We start from the raw sequence: 27039 nt of genomic DNA on the forward strand, positions 1-27039 counted from the left end.
CCAGTCCGCTGCAAATATTAGGGTTACTGTCTTCCAAGTACCAGTGCTCTCTTATTTGCTCTTAAAATCTATCCAATAACATAATTTTTCTAGTAGGGAAATCTTCAAACTTTAATTTGTTATAAATTTCTTGTATTTGAACTTAAATGAGCGATTGGGGTCATGGATCATTGGCAATAACACTATTGTAAAATAATTAGTTGTGATACTTTTAACTAGGAGCAGTTACCTCCCTTAGTACACTCTTTTCTGTGCCCTCAAAACGAAAGTAGGTTGCAGCATATCAACATATCGACGTGTACAACAGATTTGGACGTATGGAATGTGTTTGGGAGAGGTGGAATGGAGGCCAAACTTGCCGAGTATCGAGCAAGGAAAGCAAAAGAAACTGCTAGACAAGATGGCAGTCAATCTGGTCTGATCTCTAACTTACTGCGAAGAAATAAGGTACCATATTACTTATAAGGGATACATGTAGTTACTGTACATCATAACTTAACAGTGTTCAGACCCTTAATTGCTCATTTAAAATGGTGCTTTTTGTAACATTTCGATAAATTGAAGAGACAATTTTTAGGAGTACTGTAAACTGCATCGATCTATTGATGACTAAGTAAATTATCATGAAATAATTTCAATTGAATATGATGATCCATTATATTTATAGACATGAAAAGTACTTGATTTATTTATTGTATAGGCTTGTGTAGGAAAGTCAAGTGGACAGTGCAATGGTGCCCCTGACCATCCCTTCTATTTAGTTCTGTTTATGGTTAGCTTAATGATTGGGCGGGGTACCAGCACCAGGTTTGTATCAATACATTATGTTATGGGAGACTCTGAGTAGACTAAAGTTTAACGAGTTATGAAAAAGATATCCTGCCAATATTGTGACCTCTCGATCTCTTAAGTCAACATCCGTAATGTACCATTAAGCTTCAGAGAATTCCAATCAGCCTAAGTAGCCTTTGTAGCAATTTTTTTTAATTTAATATGGCGGCATATATATCTCCGCTTTCACATAAAGTGATTTGACAACATCTGGTATTGTAGATAACTCACAAGGTTAATAGACCATTTGGTTAAATTTGGCCTCCTGATTTTTTCTGTCTTGTCACTCAAACAGTAGCCTGATCAAGATGGTTTACATTTTGATATGGCATCTGTCCATCAAAATGTCTAATTTACCTCTTCTGTAGAACCAAGAAGAAACTTAAGCAACACATACATGTAGGGCTTATGTTCATTTCATTACAATTTTGTTCGCATGTATGTTTCAGACGACCGGGAGTGACAATCCTCAATCTAAATCTGAATCTCAAAATGATAAAACTTCAGCAACTATGTCAACTAAAGATGACCAGCAGAATCAGCAGCAGCAGCAGCAACAGCAGCAGGAAGTTATTGAGGAGGAAGTTCCAGAGCCTAGAGTATGGGATAAATTAACAATACTAGAGTTTGGTCTGAAATGTGTGTTATGGCTGGCCCTGTGGGGACTGTTCGTAGAGATCCAGTTTGGCGCTGTTTTCGTTTTGTTGTCAGCCTTATTTTTTCTCTACAGAAGCTTAAGTAATAGGAAAAGGAAGAAAAACAAATTAAGTGCCTATTCAGTGTTTAATCCAAATTTTGAAAGGCTCGATGGAACATTTACTGCAGAGCAGTTTGAACAGGAGTTACGTTATGGTCCAAGTTCAGTCAGGTGATAGGATACTTAACAGATCTGAACATTTATTTTGTTTAATTTCATTAACTGTGTTAAGATTTTAATTTCTGTACTTATTGTCACAAATATTTTTAGTATTTGTACAAAACTGTATAATATATTACAATTGCTAACAAATATGATGCTTTACAGCTGAATTTACTTTGATCACAGGCTTCTGCTTCTGCATAAGATGTATATTAGCCCTACTCTTGTAGTGGAACTGGACCGGGTCGATATTCGGCGACCAGATAGCTCAATTGGTAGAGCATCCGGCTATTGTTGGAGGTCCCAGGTTCTAATCCCAGTCTGTTAAGCCTTGCATTTTTCACTCCTACTACATTTGGTGCCGTGACAAGGATCTTGTTTCAAGTGAGGTGAATAATTGGCAAGGGGATACCCGAACCTGGGTTGTGTAGTTCTTAGGTCTTTGGGGGTCAAAGACTTTAAAAAGGAGGGAAGAATGTAGCGGAACTGGACCGGGTCGATCGTCGGCGACCAGGTAGCTCAATAAGTAGAGCATCTGGCTAGTGTTTAGAGGTCCCAGGTTTGAACCCCGGTCTGGCCGTGCATTTTCCCACTCCTACTACACTCCTATTATATCAACAAGGTGTAACATTTGAGGATCGTAATTACCTAGATTCTGTCCTTCAAATGACTTATACTGTTCAGTGAGGCACAGGTATGTAGTTATAAATTGAAAAAAACTAATAATCAAATATCTTGTACAGGTCTTTAAAGAACATTTTCTATTGTATACATGTACTAGATATTTTATTATCAATGATTCTATTTTAACTACTAATGCCTGTGTATTAGGCAGGAAGCTTTTTCAAATAAATCATTTTGAGTTTAATATGACCCATATTCAAGATCAGTATAGGTACCACAGTTCAATTTGTTTAAAATAGATGGTTTAAAAAACAGAAACAGGAGGCGTATTCTTATAAAAGTTAATCTTTATAATTAACTTGCAGGTGTGTGTAAAGAGTGTATCAAGTTTGTTGAAATTGTTAAAAAAAAAGTATTTATATAAACTAAAGAAGCAATGACAGAACACAAGATAGAAAATTTCAGAAGTATTCCGACTTGATTACCAGCTCAGGGTTTTCTGGAATAGCATTTTAAATGAGATGTGCTGATATGTGGATGTTTACAATTTAGATACTGTTATTATAAATGTCTCATTCAATAATGTATATACCACATGATCTGTAGCATTGATTGTATATATATTGTATAGTATTTATTTTTCAGTTATGTATTTATGTGTTGGAGTTTAATCTAGAAGGCATTATCAGCTGATATATTCTAGAGATCTGAATACAGTTGTATTTTCTGTTTTCAGTTAAGAATAAAATTCCAGTAGATATTATTAATATTTTGGGTTGCTTTTTATCATTTTTTTTTTTTCATTCTAGGATCAGTGAAGATTACATTTTAAATCATAGACTGTTAAATACTGCTGTCAATCTAATATATATTCATTTACAGGGACTTGCCAAAAGTTCCCAGTCCATGGTCCATAGATATAGCCCTTTTGTTAGAATTGATGCCAAGTCACTGTGCATTTACCATATTTATCCGGAAATAAGCCCCCTTCCCCCCTAGTGTAACAGTCTTGTACTGTATTTATCCTCAAATAAGCCCCTTTCCCGCCTAGTATAACAGTTTAGTACGATATTCATGTTCAAAATGACGAAGTTTGAAGTTAATGAATTAATGCTAATGTTTATGTTGACCTAGCTTCATTATTATAAAATTCTTGCATTGATCTTTCAAGCAATATTAACTGATTATTAATATGGAAACAAGGGTAAAAATAAAAACGTTGTAAATAATGTACAAGATGTGTTTTTTTTTTCTTTTGGTGACATGGAGGTATTACTATGTCGTCATCGTCGACGGCGTCGGTCGTCCGCACAATGGTTTCCATGCAATAACTTGAGTTCCCTTCAGCCAATCAAACTCAAACTTCACACAGTGCTTCCTTACCAAACATGCTTGCTTGGGATTGCTTTTCGGGTTCAAAGGCCAAAGGTCCTTGCTACTATAAATAGAAAATAGGTTTGCTTGCGATAATCTAAGAACCCTTGGGCCAATCAAATTCAAACTTGATGCATTGCTTTCTTATAGAAGTAATCCTAGCTTGCTGTGCAAGGCGACACATCCACTTCCATGGAATTCTTTTTTTTTTTTTTTTTGTTAGTATGCAGAGGAATAAGTTTGGAAAAAACTGCTCTTAACTCAAAAAAAGATTTCTTCACACTCCTAAAGCCATGGCGTCCATCATCCGTCCGTCCGTCGACACAATTGACTTCATCTGCATAACCGCTCATTGGAATTTAACTTAATTTGGTAAGAAGCACCCCTAGGGGGATGGGATTAAAATTCATACAAATGATGAGACTGACCCCCCAGGGGCCTGAGGGGTGGGGCTATGCGATTCATACAGTTTGCAAACAATTTTTTTTTCATATCCCAATGAAACTAAAAAAGAAATGACATCAATGCTTAACTGAGAAAAAGAAGAAAGAAGAGAAAGTAGAGTATAATCAGTCTTGCATAGAACCAATAAAGATTATTCAATAATGGACACAAATTAAAGATCCCTCTGGCATCTTGTTTTAAATGTGGTGTGTGTAGAAGGTTTATACGAGGTATGACAATGGGTTATATGTAGAATGAAGTGTTTATAAACCCAACACAAACACCCAGCCTAAAATAATATCTCCCATCACTGATGGACTATTGACATTTAACTGACAGTGATACAATGTAACTAGAACAAAATGTTCATCAATGCAAGGATACAAAATTTGACATTGACCTTGATTCTTGACCTTAGAATACAGTACATGTTTGTGAACTGAATATCTGGACCAAATTTCTTGTAAATTGGTCAATAAATACTAAACTTCTCAGCCAGAAACTAAATTTTTGGACAGACAGATTGATTACTATAGGGCACCTGTATCTCTGATCTCTGATACAGGGCCCTTACCAACATAGGTTGTACTTGTGGTTGTCAGGAATAACAGGACACTCTTCAAAGTTTAAAGATTTATTTTTCATTTTCCCCACTTTCATAAACCATATATTTAAAAGCAAAACCAATAACACATATATGAATGTATACATACTCAGAGATTGACATTTCAGTAATAAGTCATAAAATATACTTCAATAAATAACTGATAAAATCTGGAAAATTTCAAACTGAGTAACATATTTGAATTTTCCCAGAAATTCATTAAATGGAGAATCTACAACTGACATTCATGTAAAATCAAATTTATTTAACAAGCTTAATTTTGTTTTAAATTAACACACAAAAAAGTTTGATAAACCAAATATTACATGAACAAGTGTAGTAGATTCTGTTTATCAGATAACTGGGGAAATATTCATGCAAATGCATTTTCAATATTTCTCTGTATATAGCAACAATCACAGAACTCGAGAAGATACATTTTCTCACTTCTAAGACCATAATGTGTTGACATTGATGCATCACATCACAATTGTGTCCAAAAATAACAATGGGCTCATTTCCAAATTAATTTGTTTACAGAACAGCAGTATTGCACGGCAAATGGCCTTTGTAACATTATATGTATATGATAAATAATGTTTTTGGACCGAACATGTCAATCAAATATAGTATTAAATTATCATGTAGTGATGACACAATCTGAACTATCATACGATGATTTATTAAATACATCCATCAACATCTTCGCAGAGAGTGCTAATTGTAAGGTTTATGTATTTGACTTGATAAAAAGATTTTACCTGAAAATTTCTATAATCCCTGCACTATTTAAGGTTATCGTGCTTCATAAAGAACTCTTCTGTGATGTATCTAACAGTAAAATTTGGGCACAATACCTGATAAATAAAAATATGCCCACTCCAAAATAAAATTCATTTTATGCCTCTTCTCTTTAATAGATGAATTTTTTCGCCAAAAATATACATCAGCTGTGGGGTACATAGCTGAAGTAAAATAACTCATTAAGCACTAAATCAAAGGACTAAGGCTTACTTAGAATTCTAAGCATTCTAAATACAATGTATGTACCTTTAAATGGATTCTCTAATTTTGCTACAAATTTACAGGTAAGCTTTTCTAAATTAATAGATATTAAATTCCTTTGTGTAATAATTTATCAACTCATATAAAGAATTAATTTAAATACCAATACAATTTTTTTTAGATATCGTTAATGCACATTTGAATCAGCTTACATATCTTTTTTTTCTTTTGTCAGTTTTAAATCTAAGTTGCATAAATAAACAGATTCACAGAAGAAATTGTTTCTAGTTCAATCAGTTCCTGATAATGAAGTGGGAAATCACATGACAGTCATGTGATAGAGGAATGTCATTGTCATGTGATCACTGAGCCGTGGTCATGGCAGATTTAGCCTCTGCTGAAAGCTGCTGCAATTTTTTGTAACTTTCCAGGTCTTCTTTTTGTACCCCATAACTTGTGATCTAAAATATCAATAAAATGTCAAGAATATTAAAATATACTGAAAATTGCTGCTGGAACTTTAATTATTAACTTGTAGACTTAATTGCTAAAAGTAAACAGAACATATTGACATCTTTTTACCAGTCCTCAAAGTTACAAAAAAATTTTTTTGAGTTGAAACAGATTTACCTAATTTCCATTATAATTATTCAGGACTACATACATATCTAAGTTTTAATGGTTTATTATCATCCACAGTCGATGATGTTAAGGGTAACTTGTCTAAACATATCAGTGTTATGTATCTTGTTCTCCATAGATACAAACCTTTAAGGGCTAAAACTAAAACAGATATTTGAGTTTGTTAAACAGTTAATTACCTGTTGTCCATAGCTGTCAATGTCTAGTATAATCTGGTGTCGTATCTTGTCATCGTCCGTGAGCCCTTGTGACCCTGCACCCTTGTCTGTTCCTCGAACCCTCTTCAATCTCTTCAGTGAATCCTCCATCTTTTTCACAGACAGAAGGACATCAGACGTGACAGTGAAATACCTAAAACAGAACAAAGAAACAAGTTAAATGAGAACTTCAGACATTTCCATGTGCTAAAAACATTTTATTATTTCTATGACACTATTGTTTGGATTATTACAAAGAAATGGCAAACACTTGATTTTCTGTACAGAATTAAATACTTGATTTTCTGTACAGAATTAAATGCTTGACTTTCTGAACAGAATTAAATGCTTGATTTTCTGTACAGAATTAAATGCTTGACTTTCTGTACAGAATTAAACGCTTGATTTTCTGTACAGAATGAAATGCTTGATTTTCTGTACAGAATTAAATACTTGATTTTCTGTACAGAATGAAATGCTTGATTTGCTGTACAGAATTAAATTTTTGAGATAATTGAACTATTAAGTGATCTTTACCAGGACAGATTTCTGGACAGCACACCCAGTTGTAGGCCCCATGGAGTAAACAGATATATACACTAAGACTATACCCAGGGTACTGAGTTTGGTTTTATTAATTCTTTATTGATTTAAAGTAATAAACGTACTGATCTGCCAGTCGTGTGAATATTTCATAAAATATTTCTAGCTTCTGTTTTTCTCCCAACACATCCCCATGTTCCTGTACAAACATGCTGACAGGCTTGAAGGCACTCCCAATGTATGTAGAGGGCTTTACAGGAACCTGAAGACAAAGAGAAAGTTGATGTCGTAAGTCTATATCTTATACACAGAATATAGCATATCAATTGTACTACCTCTGAGACAAGCGAGTCTAAGACACAGAATATACAGTGAAACCTGTCTAATCCGACACCATATGGGAGTGACAGTTTTGGTCAGATTAGACAGGGTGTGAGTCAGGTATTTGTTGTTGACTACACTTGGCATCACGGGAATATGGTACAGTGTCGGATTGGACAGAATGTCGGAAAAGTCAGGTGTCGGATTAGACAGGTTTCACTGTAGATATATATATATAATATATATATTTTTTTTACTTTGCAAATTGACTGACTATAGAATACAAGTTGGTTGGTTGTGAATGCATTTATTAAAACTGAAAATACAGAAAAACTAAATTGATGACACTTTCGGAGCATTGAACACAACAGTAAAAATATGCATTACTGTAATAGCTGACTTTACATGGCAAGGACCAGCAGACCCTTAAATTTTTTCATGATTACAGTACAGATACATAATCAAGATATTTTTTAGTTTTAATATCCAAAGACTCTACAAAGATCAAATCCTTCATCTTAAAGTGCAATGATAAATTGGGTCCAGTCCATATTCTTACCTCTCTGTTCGTCCGGCGATAAAGACGTGGGACATCGTTGACCTGTTTTAGATGTATGGAGCACTGACAGCTGATTTCCTCCACAATGAAGTTACGGTAGCGTGGCAGTTTGTTCAACAGACTTGAACTGCACTCCTGTATACTGTCTATATACCACAATAAATAAATCAGTACAGGTCAAAGGTCATTAGGTTAAAGACTAACAGACTTGTACAAAACTCCTGTATACTGTTTATATACCATAATAAATAAATCAGTACAGGTCATGGGTCATTAGGTCAAGGTTAACAGACTTGAACTGCACTCCTGCATACTGTCTATATACCACAACACATGAATCAGTACAGGTCATAGGTCATTAGGTCAAGGTTAACAGATTTGTATTACACTCCTGTTTACTGTCTATATACCACAATGAATAAATTAGTTCAGGTCATAGGTCATTAGGTCAAGGTTAACAGACTTGTACTGCACTCCTGTACACTGTATACATACCACAACACATAAATCAGTACAGGTCATAGGTCAATGGGTCATATCACATAGATCAACAGGTCATAAGTCAACAAGTCACTCAATTAATGTAACACAAAATCAACAGGTCAAAGGTCAACAGATCAAATTTTTGTCAAAGATCAAAATGTCAAAGGTAAAACAGGTCATTCACTAATGCTTAGAGGTAACAATAAATAGTCTCTATATTATTAAATTGTTTATTATCAATACTTCATCTCTTTTATTTCTTATACTTTCTTCCTTTTACTTTTTCTCAGCAATTTTAATCAAAGAAATCTTGATTGATTAAACAAAATATGAATTAGAGGAGTATGTACACTTACCCTTTAAATTATCTGTGTTCTCAAAACCTGTAGCAGATACCTTTGGTTTGATTGTCTCGTCAAACAGACTGGATATCTGTAAAACAAAGACCATCCTAAACCAGGTTGTACATAGTATATCTTATCTCAAGACATTTATCTGCTGTTGGCTTCTCATTAAGGCTGTATGTTGCCTGACAGTGTATTTTTTTACAAAAGAGTTCTGCACTATCACTGGGACACTTGGGGATTTGCATAATGCATCTGTATAGCATTTTTATCTGACATACAAAATACATATCACCAGGCCGAGTATTCTTTCTTTATTGTAAAATTTTGATTATGTGGTAAATACTCTATAATAATTCAACTACTGTAGCAAATAATGGTTAGATGTTGTGAAATTAGACACACTCATCTAGTCTATGGCCAATATATAAAATAGATACATGTACTTCAAAACTGATTTTACGGATTCAGATACACGCAATGATTTTTCAGGTTACCTGTTGTGAGAATTTTTCTACGTCGGACAATAGGCAGAGGATTTGTCCAAGAGTAATGGGCGGTGTTGCTGGAGTTGTCTGCCCTTCATTTGTACCATTCGTATCCATTGCTCCATTACTTCGGTCTTGCGAAGGTAGAATAGGCATTGATGCCGATGTGGTCATTTTCTGATGATCTATTTCTGAGTTTTTCTTTTCAATCTACAAGGTACAGAACAGACTCGTATAAACACAACTTGGACAATTATCCTAACGAGGAAGAATACAAAAGGAAAGCAGCTTTTATTATATAAGCAAACAAAAAATTAACTTTTACTGCAATATTTTCTTTCAAAAAAGTATCTTGCCTCCTAAAAGCTCTGAAAATAGATTAAGTTATAATTGATAAAAACATTTTTGTTTTCTCTTAATGTTTTTTGTAGTTTCAATGTATAATAGAGTGAAACCTGACTTTACAGACCACTTACTTTAACAGCATCCTGTATCATCCAACCGTATTTAACCAAGCACACTAGGAATTTATCCTGTGTTGCCATCACATAATAAGAATATAGCTTGTCCTTTATAACATTTATATAAATATTTACCTCCTGTGTGTAACACTCGTCCAGCCAGGTGGAATAACGACTGATGAGCTGAAGGGATAACTTCCATAGTTTGTGACAGATCGGGGCAAGGTAGACGTCCTCACCCCAGCACCGACTTACGCAGCGCCATAAGGTCAAGGTCACATTGAGGTGGAACAATGCCTGGTCTGAAAGGGAAGCCAATAGGACAAGGGTTTAAATGCATGATACTGTTAAATGGCTCAATCTAGCAATTTTTTTTAATTGATGTTGTAAAATGACTATTCTTGAGGATTTTTGCTCTTTGATGTTGTCAAATGACTTATTCTTATCTAGCAGGGTTTTTTTCATTGACTTGTAAAAAACACTTATTCTCAAAAGTTTTGTCAGTCATTGATGTAAAATGACTTATTCTAGCAGGTTTGTGTCAAATAATTTTGTAAAGTAACTATGCTAGTGGGTTTTTGATGTATTTGAAATAATAAAATTACCCAATAAATGAAAGCAATCAATACACATCTATTGACAGAGGTTTTCTTCTACAGACCAAACACAGAAGTATCTGGAATTTTATCTGGATTCACAAATTTCTTGTTCGTGTAACATATAAAAGAATTTATCAAAACCTGCAAAAGTGCAAGATCAAAACAGCTACGAAATACATTCTGGTTAACCAGCTATCAATTATCTATGTTAGTGAATTCTATGTACCAGTACAACTCACCAGCAGATTTGTTGAAGGCTGTACAGAGTGAGGTCTCCAGGGCACCAGCTATCTCCTGGAATCTGAAAACCAAAGAACATGACATTGGATTCTTAATTAATTATAAAACCTTAATATAGTTTTACAGGTAATTTTATAAGTTATTTTACAGGTAATTTTATATATAATTTTAGAGGTTGTTTTACAGGTAATTTTACTGATCACCAAAGTATATGGGCTTAATACCAGATACAGATTTTTAGATTGTTTGGTAATCACATTACATATATTCTCACTTTTTTTTGCTGCGTTATTTGGTAGAGTTTTAAGATTATTTGTTAATTACATTATTTGCTTTGCATTATTTAGTGATATTTTTACATTATTTGGTACCTGAATTTTAGATTATTTGGTAATTAAATTATTTGGTTTTACATCATTTAGTGATATTTTTTACATTATTTGATACTTGCATTATTTGGTAGGGTTTTTACATTATTTGATTTTACATTATTAATTGTTACATTACATTGATACTTGTATTATTTGGTAAGGTTTTTACATTATTTGGATTTACATTATTAAGTGGTATAGTTACATTATTCGTAAGTAATTGCCTTATTCAGTAAGAACTGATTATCTTTTCACAGGCCCTTACCATATTTGGTAGGTTAATATCTATGTAGACATTTTTACTTATATGGTAGATAATTACCTGATCTGATAGTACACAGGTAAACTCCACTTGTTCATAAAGATGTGGTAACTAGGATGTTCTCTCAGTCTCCTCACACTGGCCTGAGACCCACACAAAGCTTCAAAGTCATCAAGGAACTTCATACTGATCAGGAATTTCTGATGACAAAATAAACGGATTTCTCAGTTTGATTTGGTTTGTTTTGTTTAAAGTCCCATTAACAGCCAGGGTCATTTAAGGTCATGCCAGGTTTTGGAGGTGGAGGAAAGCTGGAGTACCCGAGTAGTACCTGGCAACTGCCCCACTAAGGTTTCAAACTCGCAACCCAGAGGTGAAGGGCTAGTGATAAAGTGTCAGTACACCTTAACCACTCGGCCACTGTGGCCCTGATTTCTGATTACTGATTTCTCAGTAATATGATTTAAGATATTTAGAGTATAAAACCATACATATAAAGTCCTACGTGTGATTTTTCTGTGAGAAAAAACAACTAACAACTTTCACAATTTTCAAACTTGTTAAACAAATCTACAAAATTCTATTGAGTTTCCAATTTTTTAAGTTATGCTGACATAAAAACAGCGCAGTACCATTTTACAGAGGCAATATGTGAGTTACCTCCCTTTGACTGCCAATGCTAAAGAAGATGTTACCTTCAACATCTGCTAGTTTCACGGAATTAAATTATCCTAACCAGTAAAATATACCTCAAACAACCCTTACAAACTTACTGTTCTGTTAAAAATAAGTAATGATTTGAATTTCTTGATTTGAAAGATTTATTGCCACTAGAAAATGTTTAGCTAACAGTCTCTTACCTCGTGAAATGTATTTGGATTCCCAGGTGCAAAAATGGACGGTGTCCGAGCCTCAATGTTACTGACCACCTCAGGCCACACAGCATTGACCATGAAGTCGTAACCTCGAACACTTTCCATGGCACTGTAACACAGACATTAGTTTTGAAATATCTACCTCAAATGATTTGAGCTCACTGAAAAACGCTATATACATTTTTTGTATTACCATTTTTCATTTTATATTTTCTGCATTCTATGCATCACATCTTCACTCATTTTTATCCTATTCTGCTAACTTGATATCACCTTCATATTAAATCACCTGGTAGGGTTTGCACTATCAATAAATCATAATGCCAACCTGTGTACAACAGGGCACAAAACAAACAACGAACTTATAAACTGTTTTGGCCTTAAAATACCTACCACTGGCAATCCATCCTTAAGAACACAAAATAAACAACAAACTTCTAAACTGTTTTGGCCTTAAGATACCTACCACTGATGATCCATCCTTAAGGACACAAAACAACCAACAAATTTATAAACTGTTTTAACCTTAAAATATATACTGCTGAAAGACACAAAACAAACAAAACAAAACAAACAATAAATTCATAAACTGTTTTGGCCTTAAAATACCTACCATTGATGATCCATCCTTGAGAACACAAAACAAACAACAAATTTATAAATTTCTTTGGCCTTAAAGATCTCTACCACTGTTGATCGATCTTTGCAAGCACAAAACAAACAACTAACTTATAAACTGTTTTGGCCTTAAAAATACCTACCAATGACAATCCAACTTTATGGGCTCAAAACAAACAACGAACTTATAAACTATTTTGGCCTTAAGATACCTACCACTGATGATCCATCCTTAAGGACAAAAACAAACAACAAACTTATAAACTATTTTGGCCTTAAGATACCTACCACTGATGATCCATCCTTAAGGACAAAAACAAACAACAAACTTATAAACTGTTTTGGCCTTAAGATACCTACCACTGATGATCCATCCTTAAGGACACAAACAAACAACAGATTTATTAACTGTTTTGGCCTTAAAATATCTACAACTGAAAGACACAAAACAAACAACAAATTCATAAACTGTTCGACCTTAAAATATCCATCACTGAAAGACACAAAACAACACAATACAAACAATAAATTTATGAACTGCTTTGGCCTTAAGCTACCTACCACTTAAAATACATCCTTGAGGCAACAAAACAAACAACAAATTTATAAACTGTTTTGGCCTGAAAATACCTACCACTGAAAATACATCCTTGATGCCACAAAACAAACAACAAATTTATAAATTTCTTTGACCTTAAAAAATTTCTACCACCATTGATCCATTTTTGTGGGCACAAAACAAACAACAAATTTATGAACTGCTTTGGCCTTCAGATATCTACCACTGAGAGACACAAAATAAACAACAAATTTATAAACTATTATGGCCTTAAGATACCTACCACTGATGATCGATCCTTGAGGGCATAAACAAAACAAACAACAAATTTATCACCCAGACTACATTTGTAAAGTCGTCATGTCTTTTTTTGACGTCATGTTAATTTTTGTATTATATATTATGTCATCGAACTACTAAAAAATCTGAATTGCAATTCAGGAAACATAAAGTACAGTTTAATTATCAACAAGTACATGTAATTCATTAGGATTAATTATAATAAAGCAATCAAACATATATTCATCCATTTTCAATGCATTTATCTGTGTTCTTTAGTAATGTCTTTATTTCTAATCCATAATTGCAATTGAAAAAATGAAAATTTACAATACTCAAATGTTTCATACTTTTTTCAAATTTTCATACATGTAGTACTATTTTTGTAGTTCTATTTTGATATATGAAACAAATGAATGAACTGAGTAGTGAATTCCCTTGACCTATTTCATCATAGTAGTTTAAATACATGTATAGCTACATATAATATCCATTGCTAGACTTACCCCATACGGCCCCCAGTAGTTACCTCCCTTAGTATGCCACAGTGCTGGGGTACAAAGTCCAGGATCTGCTGGAACATGCCCTTGAGACCTGGTCGTCCTCCGGATGACTTCACATTCTGTTCACTGATTACCTGGTAACATTGTATTTATATAGACAATGTAATTATCACCAGGTAACATTGTATTTATACAGACAATGTAATTATCACCTGGTGATTGTATTTATACAGATAATGTAGTTATCACCACGTGACATTGTATTTATATAGACAATGTAATTATAAAACCAGGTAACATTGTATTTATATAGACAATGTAATTATCACACCTGGTAACATTGTATTTATACAGACAATGTAATTATCACCTGGTAACATTGTATTTATACAAACAATGTAATTATCACCAGGTAACATTGTATTTATATAGACAATGTAATTATCACCTGGTAACATTGTATTTATACAGACAATGTAAATATCACATGGTAACATTGTATATATACAAACAATGTAATTATCACCTAGTGATTGTCTTTATATAGACAATGTAATTATCACCTGGTAACATTGTATTTATATAGACAATGTAATTATCACCAGGTAACATTGTATTTATATAGACAATGTAATTATCACCATGTAACATTGTATTTATATAGACAATGTAATTATCACACCTGGTAACATTGTATTTATATAGACAATGTAATTATCACACCTGGTAACGTTGTATTTATATAGACAATGTAATTATCACCTGGTAACATTGTATTTATACAGACAATGTAAATATCACATGGTAACATTGTATATATACAAACAATGTAATTATCACCTAGTGATTGTCTTTATATAGACAATGTAATTATCACCTGGTAACATTGTATTTATATAGACAATGTAATTATCACCAGGTAACATTGTATTTATATAGACAATGTAATTATCACCATGTAACATTGTATTTATATAGACAATGTAATTATCACACCTGGTAACATTGTATTTATATAGACAATGTAATTATCACACCTGGTAACGTTGTATTTATATAGACAATGTAATTATCACACCTGGTAACGTTGTATTTATATAGACAATGTAATTATCACCAGGTAACATTGTATTTCTATAGACAATGTAATTATCACCTGGTAACATTGTATTTATACAGACAATGTAATTATCACCTGGTGATTGTATTTATATAGACAATGTAATTATCACCTGGTAACATTGTATTTATACAGACAATGTAAATATCACATGGTAACATTGTATATATACAAACAATGTAATTATCACCTAGTGATTGTCTTTATATAGACAATGTAATTATCAGACAATGTAATTATCACCTGGTAACATTGTATTTATATAGACAATGTAATTATCACCAGGTAACATTGTATTTATATAGACAATGTAATTATCACCATGTAACATTGTATTTATATAGACAATGTAATTATCACACCTGGTAACATTGTATTTATATAGACAATGTAATTATCACACCTGGTAACGTTGTATTTATATAGACAATGTAATTATCACACCTGGTAACGTTGTATTTATATAGACAATGTAATTATCACCAGGTAACATTGTATTTCTATAGACAATGTAATTATCACCTGGTAACATTGTATTTATACAGACAATGTAATTATCACACCTGGTAACGTTGTATTTATATAGGCAATGTAATTATCACCTGGTAACATTGTATTTATATAGACAATGTAATTATCACCAGGTAACATTGTATTTATATAGACAATGTAATTATCACCATGTAACATTGTATTTATATAGACAATGTAATTATCACACCTGGTAACATTGTATTTATATAGACAATGTAATTATCACACCTGGTAACGTTGTATTTATATAGACAATGTAATTATCACACCTGGTAACGTTGTATTTATATAGACAATGTAATTATCACCAGGTAACATTGTATTTCTATAGACAGTGTAATTATCACCTGGTAACATTGTATTTATATAGACAATGTAATTATCACACCTGGTAACGTTGTATTTATATAGACAATGTAATTATCACCTGGTAACATTGTATTTATACAGACAATGTAATTATCACCATGTAACATTGTATTTATATAGACAATGTAATTATCACACCCAGTAACATTGTATTTATATAGACAATGTAATTATCACCTGGTAACATTGTATTTATACAAACAATGTAATTATCACATGGTAACATTGTATTTATATAGACAATGTAATTATCACCAAGTAATATTGTATTTATATAGACAATGTAATTATCACATGGTAACATTGTATTTATACAGACTGCATCCTAGATAAATCTTATTACTGCATTTTTGCCAGTGAAATATAGAAATTTATCAAACTAATAAAACCTACATTTCACTGCAGTGATGAGCAGTGAAAACATAAGTTTTATTAGTTTGATAAATTTCTAGATAAAGTTTTTTACCAATCAGAGCGAACCTTTGTATTCACCTCATTGAAACTTGCTGATTTTCCCAATTGAGGCAAAGATAGATAAATTGGATATTTTGCTGTATTTCTGAAATATTCAGACTAGTTTTTGACAAAATACGTAAATATTTCATACTAGTGAAAACATCAATATTCTGTTATACGAGTGAAATATATGTTATATTAAACAGGAAATAATTCAATATCCTCTATATACTGTTAGTTTTTATCAATAATATGTGATTAAGTCACGCCTAGTCATTGATACCTGCAAGAATCATTGGAAAAAAAAAAGTCCATTAGCATAACTGCTAATTCTCAAGTTTCATAATGGAACTTCTAGTTTATTTTGGCAAACTCCTACTGCTCCAACCTGGAGATTTTTGCAAATGAAATAATTTCTTTTCACTAACCCATGGGTATGTAAATTTTTCGTCTTTGAAAACAGTTGAAAATAGTTCAAGTAACAAGCCAAAAGTCTCCAGTTCTCAAAGATTTACCAAACTCGAGATCCACTCTTCTGATGTTTTGCATCCTCAACAGATATGAGTTAACTTCAGAAGAACTTGTACATATCTTTTCTTTTCGTAAGTCGCACCACAAGTTTGAAATTCTTACCTCCTCCATATATGGTCGGACCTTTTCCTGTCGGAACAGGTTTTCAACGTCCTGTATCTTGTCAATTAGGGCATAAGTCCGGAGACATTGCTGAAGAATCTCTGTGTTTCCAGTGTCTAGTCCCTCCAGGAAGTGGCCCTCCAGACTAACCTGGAGAGTGCTGGTAATGTTGGCTATTCTCTGTCGTACAAAAACAAATACAGCTGAGAACAAAACCTTACAAACAACACTCAAGTTTCTTTAATACAAAAAAATCTGATAATAAATCTGTAAGTTTTTAGTTCCAAAATATATTTACACAGCTGAATGTATAGTATGTTTTGGACTGACCCAAAATGAGATTTGACTCTCAGGTTTGAAGGGACATATCATTTGACCTTTCAGATTTTCGAGATATAGTGATTTGACTTCTGAAATTGCTAAAAATGAAGGGGAAACTAGATGTCCATATTAAGAATTTAAGGTATTCAAGCTGTGTTTCGATTTCAACATACTGTTAATACCTCGTTAGTGTTACTTACTGGTCGTATTCGCTCCACTAGGGGGAGCCCTGTGCTCTTGATGACATAAAACTGAAGTTTGTTGAATTCGTTTGCCACTCTCTCTATCAACTGACCATTCAGTTGGCTGTCAATAATACAATGGCAGGATATAAGATATCTAACAAATTTTATCAATGTACAGTTCATTTTTCATGTAAATAAAGAAAAAAAAAGTTTCATAGAGAAATAACATGATGACTTGTAGGTCAAAGCTAATGAAAAGTTTAAATATGAATTTTGTAATAAGAATGTTGATAAGTTTGACTTACAACTGGTTGTCTCCCCTACCTCTCTGCCTGTAACCTTGGAGATATTTGATAATATTCCTTATGAAATCCATGGTCACATCAATTTGTTCTACAGTTTAGAAGCTGAGATGCAAAATATCAGATAATAATTTTGACTTACGCCTGGATTGTCTCCCCTCCCTCTCCACTCTGTATCCCTAGGAGTATCTCAATTTTTTCTACAGACTGTACGATGTTCATCAATCTCTGCAGACATGTCTGAGACAAAAAAAATCACAAAAATATTAAACCTAGAGTACTGCCTAGGATCTTATACCAATGTCCAGCATCCAGTCATACTTTCAAGAATGCTTTGTCGTCACATCAGAAAAAAACCTATAAACCTGCATTAACAAAATTTCATACAAAATATATATAACAAGGATGGGTAGTATTGCAACAGCAATACAAAGTCCCCTCCCTGAGCTAGGACTGCACCTATTTATTTCGCATTTCTTTAACTACATGTTATACTGAACATGTATACCAAATTTCGTTAAAATCGGAGTAGTACTTTAGGAGGAGTTGTCCGGACAAGCCTCAACCAATGAGAAGCCGGCGGCCATTTTGAAAAATGGTTTTTCGAAAAAAAAATGTGGGATGCACAACTACATGTTATACTGATCATGTATACCAAGTTTCGTTAAAATCGGAGTAGTTCTTTAGAAGGAGTTGTCTGGACAACTGTTGCGTGACAGACAGACAGACGGTCGGACGGACGGAGGGTAAACCTAAAGTCCCCCCGTTTTTCAAACGACAGGGGACTAATAAAATAATTTAGTTTTTTAACGGAGGTAGATTAAGCCATTGTGAAGTTTTTTCCATCTTTACCTGCATCAAACTTTACAAAATTGTTTCTGACTATTTGCAGATTACCTGGCAGAACTGCTCTAATGGTAATTGCATATTCATGCTTACCATTTTATGGGAAAGTTCTTTCATTGATGATTTTTACCTTTTTCTGTCTGATCTGTTCTCGCTGTTTCAGTTTCTCTTCTACTGCATAGATAGCTTGGTCCATGGCAATCTTCACAGTCTATAATCAAAATTATTTGAACATTAACAAACTTTTCAGAAAATGTCATATACATACATGTTTTACTTAAACTATTACCGGGGGGGGGGTGGTGGTAAATAACATGTACATAAACCAAAAATCAAACGCATTATGTAATAAAAACTAAATACATATTGTACATTCAAACCCTAGTAGTAGAAATGGATTAACGTTTAATTACTACCAAATTACTTCATTTATGACTACATACTTCAGATATGGAAACTTTAATCTTCGGTTACATATAGGAAATGAAATGCATTATTTTATTTTTCTATATGAAGGCAAATTGTTTACCAGGTACATCAATGATGTTTCATGAACTTGCAGTGACTTTTCAGACTTGAATATTTGAGTTCTGGACTCTTTATTTGCCTGTTGGACTCGTTCAAGTTTTGAGTTCCTACTATATTATATTATACATGTGTATACAGTATGTCTTAACATAAGGACTCATCAAAATTTATGGACTTATCTGAAAAAAATCTTTCAAATATTACTCTTGAGCCTCTGAAGTAATGTTAAAAATTATCAAGATGTGCATGTAATATGTAATTATTTAGGTACCATATCCTAGGTATTACAGCCTTAACCCAAATGATTTTTCATGTAAATGATGTATAATAAATATGTCTTTGTCAAAAATGAAAACCATGCACTTACCATGACTTCATCCTTCAATTCACTGAGGGGTGTTGTAAGGTTGCCAATTGCTTTGTCCATCCCAACCTAAAACAATTAATACACCTTTTAATATTGACACAGAATTCCAGTTTTTAAGTTGAAGTTTCCAATAATTTATTATTTTTATGATGACTTGATTTTAATAAACTTGTAATATTCCTGAAATTTTTTAAATTTTCCTTAATCATGAACAAGATTATGCTTATATTTATGTTAACTGTTAAAACTTTTAAAATACAATGTACTAATGTATTTTCCTTAGAAACAGAATCATTAGGTATATGATAAGCTTAGTTCTTTATTTAGCTGTATATAAGGATGTTAGTATGTTGTTATTTCTGCAAGTGAAAATTTCATTTTAGTCGGACAGCTGTATACTATAACATGTAACTCTATACATGAGTACTGATCAGGTAGCCCGAGTTTCCTCTGGCCCTGACACCATGAAATTTTCACAGACAAAAATATAAGCATGGTAATGACTGGCATGACATTGACATACCAGGTTAGTAGAGAGATTGACAAAGTCTGCGTAGTCTTTGTTGATGAGTTCGATCATTGCACTCCTCAGAATCTTCAGGTAAGTGGAAAGGTCGTCTCTTAGAGTCTCCAGGGGCACTCGGCGCCGACACTCCATCACAAATGTGTCTACATCAAATGTGTCCTGGAAGTAACAAATGATTTATAAATTGTATCATGTAATACAAAAGGTGTTAGTACATTCATCTACAGATACCCATGGTTGACTGCATTACTCTACACTGCACTTATTGCCTGTTGTACATAGTGTAATGAAATCAACTGTTGTCTGAAAATATGGGACATCAAATTCTCAGTCAACAGTGACTTATTAAGCAGTTTCAGGAAATTATCCCCATGACGTCGACCCAAAATATTGAGCAATTTCAAGGCAACAGTTTTAGGAATTATAGTGGGAAGTTGTAGAAAGCAGATTCCAAGGTACTGTCCAGCAAGTGTTGCTCTGTGGTCCGGTAGTGTTGGGAATCACTATAAATTTTATGATCGATCATCACCGTTTCTGAAATGATCAATGATCGATTATTGATCGATCATGAACAGAAAGAGAAATAACTGCAAATAAATTAACCAAAACAAGAAGAAAATGTTGTGCATATGTTTAAAGGCATCAAGCTATAATTAATTTAATGGTAAATACTCAAATCTGATTGGTCGAAAAATTTGCATACAAAATTTGTTTCATACCCCGATGAAACTAAAAAAAAATGACATCAATGCTTAAATGCTTTAAAATGTTGTTTTAATGCATTTTTATTTCAATTTACCAGTGATATTGTTCTGAATTTATTAATTGTTGAAGTTGGCAGTATATCTTGAAAGTTTCCATGTTACAGTCAAACCTTGATTGATCACACAAAATCATGATAGATAATTATAGAGGAAAAATGACTAGTCATTGATTAAATTGATTAATTGCTACAACAATAGCCAGTGGAGTGTCTGACGCAAGTAAGAAACACTGCTAGTCTTTTGTAACTATTGCAGGTATATCTGGCTGTTTCTCTCTGAACCAATTCTTTAATATTGAGTCATAGGTGTTGGGTTCCATAGCATACAGTTATAGGCAGACTACAGATGAGAAAGTTTTACTCTTGATGTTAAAATTAATGTTGATAAGATTTCGTTTCAGAAAACCTTAAGATTTGTTGCAGCAGTAATAGTTTTGATATGTTCCGTTTTTACCACTTTAAAACTGATTGCATGACTTCAAAGATTTTTGGCTCAAGTGAAAGTTTCGAGAGAGTTACCATGCAGAATGTATTTATGACACAAAGGTTGTTTTAAGAGGATAAAGTCATAACTGTGCAGTTATCTGGATGGAAAGTTATAAACCAGTCTCCTCACTTTTGCTACAGTATTAATTTGATAAGGTCTTGTTGTAAAAGTGTGCAGTCATGTTTGGAATTTCTTTATAGATAATGCAAGTGAATACTGTGGCCAAGACATTCTGAGAAGTTAATGAGATAAAAGAGGTCCTGTAATAAGTCTGTAAAACGAGGGATGCCTGAAGTCATAGGGGCTAAACAAGACGATTTATCATTGAGGATGACCTGTCGCTTTGAAAGCCGAAATCCGGTGAAATGTATCATTCAGTAGAAGTTTATAATTTTACAAGGACTCAGGAGGTGTTTGAGGAGAATTCTTTTGAAGGACTGGATATCATATATTATTGTGTGATTGTGAGAGATCATGTATGAAGGACTGAAGTTGTGTTTCTAACAACATGACATATAGCTGGCATATTATTTTTTTTCCCAGTTCTGCCAGGGTTTGGAAACTCGGACATAGATCATTCAACAGAAATGTATCAATCCAGTAAACTACTAGTATTAGCTGCGAAAATGTAGCCTTACTGATATTTATTATGTAGTCTCTCACCTGGAACAAGGAAGACAGGGTTAGATTATTTGTACATAATTTATATATTTACTGGTAAAGCACTAGCTGCGATAACGTAGCTCTGGACGACGGACGGAAATCTCTGACAGATGGTCGTCGTCAAAGCTACGATTCCCTCCCATTGCTCGTAATGTAGCAAAACAGTGAACCTCGAAAATGCTACAAATAGCGGATATCGTTTAACTTTGGAGTAATAGTTCGTATAATTAAACATTTCTAATACAATTTTGCAATGTATTAGCCTACCGTCTAATCTAGAAATCTTTAATTCGCATATTCTGATATCATACTGCTCGGAGTTGTCTCTGTGATCCGCCATGATACTTCTCGAAGAACTCTCGCGAGGATTCTAACCCAAATATGGAACTTGTGATCCATATATGGATGAAGCTACTATGATAAATAAATACATAATCAGAGATATTTAACCACTCTTTTGTAACTCTTGTGAAGAAAGCGAATCTTATTTTGCGTAATTAAATAATTTCAGAATGAATTGACCTTCCTTACCGAGATATATTACTCCGAATATGTTTTTCTGTTGAAATCTCGCGGGAAACCTCATTAGCATCAATTTATTTTTATTTCCTTATAAGGAAATTGACCTTTACACTTGTATCAAAGATGGCGGTATGTTTGAACTGATATCTCTGTGTGTCTTGCTCGTTTTGGATTTTACTATTTATTGACAAACAATTGACGTAATGTGCAGGTTTGTGGCTTGAATATTAATAATAGATACCAGAATCATCAATTTACATGTGTTTTTTTATCCGAGAAATTTTTTACCACCGCTAATACTGCCCGATGTGAATCACATCGGGGCTTGCTACACTATCGGCAATGGGAGGGACTTCATACCCTGCCGGAGAGCAGTGTAGGCAGGGTATGAATATTCGTTCTAGTAAAGCACAACAGGCTATATGTCATGGCATTTTATTGTTTTCACAAGAAGTATTATATAGCCAAGCTTATTTCGCAGATATAGGATGGTCTATAATCAAATGATTGATATATGATAAAAACATTGCTCTTACTATAAAAAGTTTTTAAAAAACCAGTAACACAGCTAATACTTTTATTAACAAATAATAATTGTTTAATCTTGACAGAACGTCCAATTACTGTGCTTATTTCGTGAAAAAATCACGGTAAGGATTCCTTATTTCAGCAATCATGCGTTGTTTTGATGGAACATTTCATCCATATGAGGAACTATTTCAAGACTTTCAGATTGAACCTATCACAAGGAGACTTAACACGAACATACTGCAGCCTCCCAAAACACACATACGCACTCACCACACGCATGCATGTCGCACGCACGGGAGGCCGTCCTTAAATGACCTTAGCTGTTATTAATAGGACGTTAAACAAAATAAAAACAAACCAAACCAAATTGAACATTCAGTTTTCTTTTTCTTATTTTTCTTTAATTTCTTTTTTAGCTTTGATTTGTTACTAGTTTCATATGCATATTACAACATTGTGATTTGTCAATATATTAATTTGACAATAGATGAGTTGCAACAGGACATTTCTCCATCAGTACATACACTATTTTATTTCTAATTCGGGACAATCGTTTGAGCATATTTTGGTCGGCCCATTTTGGTTCCCCCTGTCCGCACCCGGACGTCGACGGTTGCAACTGATCTCGTCCAACAGGAATTCCCGGTCAAACTTACACAACCTGTTAATAACAATATTAAACAGATATTAACCTTCATGAACATGTCTTTGTCGAAGCATAGTGACGCTGGTCCACTCGGGAGGGGCAAAGATTTCGTTGGTTCACCGGGACCCGTCATCTTCCCGATTTTGTTGTGATGCGGAAACGACCAAGGGACGTTACTCTAAAGTCAAACCCGCCACGTACACTTTATAGGAAAATACTAATGTCAGGAATTTCCAACTCACAAGTCGCGATGATCGAAGAACGTGGCGCTTTCGAGTTAACTTGTTGAAATTGTCCTTTTGACATGAAATAAAATCCATTTCGATTGTTTATCATTTACAACTCTATCCTGTTATTATAATAGAAATATCAAGTTTTTGTTGTGTTTTTTTTTCTTCTTTTTCAATTTATTTTTTTTTTTTTTCAAAATTTTCATTTTAAATATTTTCCCTCTAGTCTGATTAAATTATAATTCCTATGCTCTCAGATTGTAATTATGACATATCTTTCCGGATGCGAAATTGAACAAAATAACCAGTGATTGATATAACATATATCTGAAGGAAGATACATATGACTATACATGTGTAGTGGAATTGGACTGGACTGAGCGCCGGGTGGCCAAGTAGTTCAAAAAGTCAGAGCGTCCGTCTAGAGTTTGGAGGTCTCGGGTTCGAGTCCCGGTCTGATCGTTGCATTTCCCCTCTCCTGTTACATTTGGCGCCCTAACTAAATGCCAACAAAGGTGATGTAGGGTACCGTGTGTGTCTTCGGGGTCGAAGACTTTGTTGAAGCACAGGGGCTAATAACGATATAAATGTAATTGTAAATTTAAAATAGAGATATATTTAATTGAATTAGAGATATCTGTATTCGAATTAGAGATATCTGTATTTAAAATGAAGACATCTCTATTTAAACAAAATTAAAGATATCTCTATTTAAAATAGGGATATCTTTAATTAAAATAGAGATATCTCTATTTTAAATAAAGATATCTTTAATTGGACAAGAATTAAAGATATCTCTATTTAAAATAAAGATATCTCAATTACAATTAAAGATATCTGTAATTCAAATAGAGATATCTGAATTTGAAATAGAGATATCTGTAATTTAAAAGAAGATATCTCTATTTTCAGTAGAAATAGAGATATCTGTATTTAAATTAGACATATCTTTATTTAAATAGAGATATCTTTATTCAAATTACAGATATCTCTACTAAAATAGAGATATCTTCATTTTAAATAGAGATATCTCTAATTAAATAGAGATATCTTCATTTCAATAGGTAAAAACCCAAACGGCTTGCCATATAATGGTACCATTTTATCATAACGTCAAACAATTTATTATTGTAATTAAGATAGGATTATCCACTGACAACTTGACTCTTTAGTTGATGATTGTACAATTGCTTATCAAAATTCCTCAATGTCAATGAAAATATTATGTTTCCACATTTCGGTCAGTGCTTAAAAAAAGCCAAACTACTTCCGGAATAGTTTCTGCCAAGTTTTCCACAATTTCGAACCAGATAACATTAACATTGTAAATTATTGTCGATCGCCACACACCTGTTCGTGGTAGGCTTAGTTGTATTCTGTATTGATTGTTACCGGGAAGGTTTTGCAATTGCGGGGTTTACTGGACAAATATTGCTTAATTTACAGGGTCATCCCTTCGTTTGAATAATGTGTATGTCGTCAAAATAAAACTTGATGGGAAATATGTAGTCTTCCCAAGTAGTAAAAATTATAATATTTGAATTAATACGGCAGTTTTACTCTCATGTGAAACAAAAGTACTTCAAGTATTATATATCATAAAAATTCTCAATTCGACCCGAAGTATCACTAATTACCGCAAAGGTAGACGGTATTTGGGCACGAAATGTCTTTTTTTTCTGTACACTTAGGCGTTACTTTCATTACTGGTAGGCACAAAATCTCATATAATCCTCAGTCGGGTATAGATTTTATCAAGAGAAATTTTGCACGTTTCTGATGTCCGAACGAAGGCATGCCCCTTTAAAACTATCATTCTGGAAAAAAAACAGAGATTGTAACAAGAGGCCCAGGGGCCTTAACGGTCATCTGACTCTAAATTACCATCTCAGGATCATTTCTGGTAAGTTACAGCTGAATCCCACTGGTGGAATTTGAGAAGAAGTTTGAAATAGGTGTTGTTCAGGAAAACCATGATTGCGCAATCATGTTACAGAATGACCGCCATGACTGCTGTCAAAGTTTTTAAGAGGCCGACAAATAACAACACTTTGTTGGCTCTCCTTCCTTAACATCCTCACCAATTTTCAGCTCAATGGCACCAATGGAACTGGAGAAGAAGTTTAAAATGTGTTTTTCAAGATGGCTGCCATGGCGGCCATCATGGGTTTCTGACCGACCTAAAAACAATAACAACACTTGGTCAGGACCATCTCAGGATCATTTCAGGCAAGTTTCAGCTCAATCCCACTATTGGAATTTGGGAAGAAGTTTGAAATGTGAAAAGTTTACGCACGATGCACGACGCACGGTGCACGACGCACGGTGCACGGGACGGCGGACGGCGCACGACAACGGGCGAAGCATGAAGACTGTAGGTTATCCTGACCCTTCGGGTCAGATGACCTAAATAGACGGCCAATTACCATCAAAATGAATAAGAAAAAAAAAAAAAAAACATTTTTTAGAAATTGGATCGATAACGGTGGTTAAATATTAAACATTTTTTAAAACGTTTTAATTCTACTTAATTTTAAAGCAAATAAACGTATCTACATTTATGTCAATGATATTTAAGACTAACATTTTGCCTGATCCACCATTCCATAAATTTAAGAAAATCATTAAGAAACTAGCAAGTATTAATTCTAGCAATGGCGTTATAGAAATTTTACTCCAGATTTTTATAGCTTCAATATGATATTTAACTTCTGCATTAATTTTCATGATGATTTACACTCTCTCCCTCCTGAAAAAAAAAGTGTTTCCTATCCTACTGTAAATTGAGATTCGCGGTTTAAAGGAATATTCACATTTGTGTTACCCAAACTACTTTTTTACGTTAATTCCATCCCGGACTTCATACCCAGTTCATTTACTGCTTCTTTCAAAGATCTCTCTTGTCCATCTAAATTCCATTATCAC

The 27039-nt window shown here is 33.5% G+C and overlaps 2 protein-coding genes across 3 annotated transcripts; one reads left to right on the forward strand and one right to left on the reverse strand.

The window, feature by feature from the left end:
• The first annotated feature begins 239 nt into the window (after positions 1–239).
• LOC117323049 (SAYSvFN domain-containing protein 1-like) lies at positions 240–3547 on the forward strand. The gene is made up of 2 exons (XM_033878048.1): positions 240–447; positions 1281–3547. The coding sequence occupies exons 1-2, from the start codon at positions 343–345 to the stop codon at positions 1701–1703; spliced, it is 528 nt and encodes a 175-aa protein (XP_033733939.1). The 5' UTR covers positions 240–342; the 3' UTR covers positions 1704–3547.
• Positions 3548–4750: 1203 nt separating this feature from the next.
• LOC117323051 (conserved oligomeric Golgi complex subunit 2-like) lies at positions 4751–24040 on the reverse strand. 2 transcript variants are annotated; one of them, XM_033878049.1, is made up of 19 exons: positions 23931–24040; positions 20270–20431; positions 19747–19812; positions 18982–19062; positions 18148–18245; positions 17719–17824; positions 17198–17377; positions 14089–14219; positions 13587–13601; positions 12112–12235; positions 11312–11451; positions 10618–10679; positions 9915–10081; positions 9328–9528; positions 8843–8918; positions 8004–8149; positions 7249–7385; positions 6563–6734; positions 4751–6202 (listed from the first exon to the last, which is right to left on the reverse strand). In XM_033878049.1, exons 1-19 carry the CDS (start codon positions 24015–24017, stop codon positions 6104–6106), a joined length of 2250 nt encoding a protein of 749 aa, XP_033733940.1. In that variant the 5' UTR covers positions 24018–24040; the 3' UTR covers positions 4751–6103. The 2 variants fall into 2 exon arrangements, with proteins under 2 accessions (XP_033733940.1, XP_033733941.1); XM_033878050.1 differs by lacking the exon at positions 13587–13601.
• Positions 24041–27039: the final 2999 nt, after the last annotated feature.

This window comes from Pecten maximus, chromosome 3 (genome assembly GCF_902652985.1).
Source record: "Pecten maximus chromosome 3, xPecMax1.1, whole genome shotgun sequence".
Taxonomy (NCBI): domain Eukaryota; kingdom Metazoa; phylum Mollusca; class Bivalvia; order Pectinida; family Pectinidae; genus Pecten; species Pecten maximus.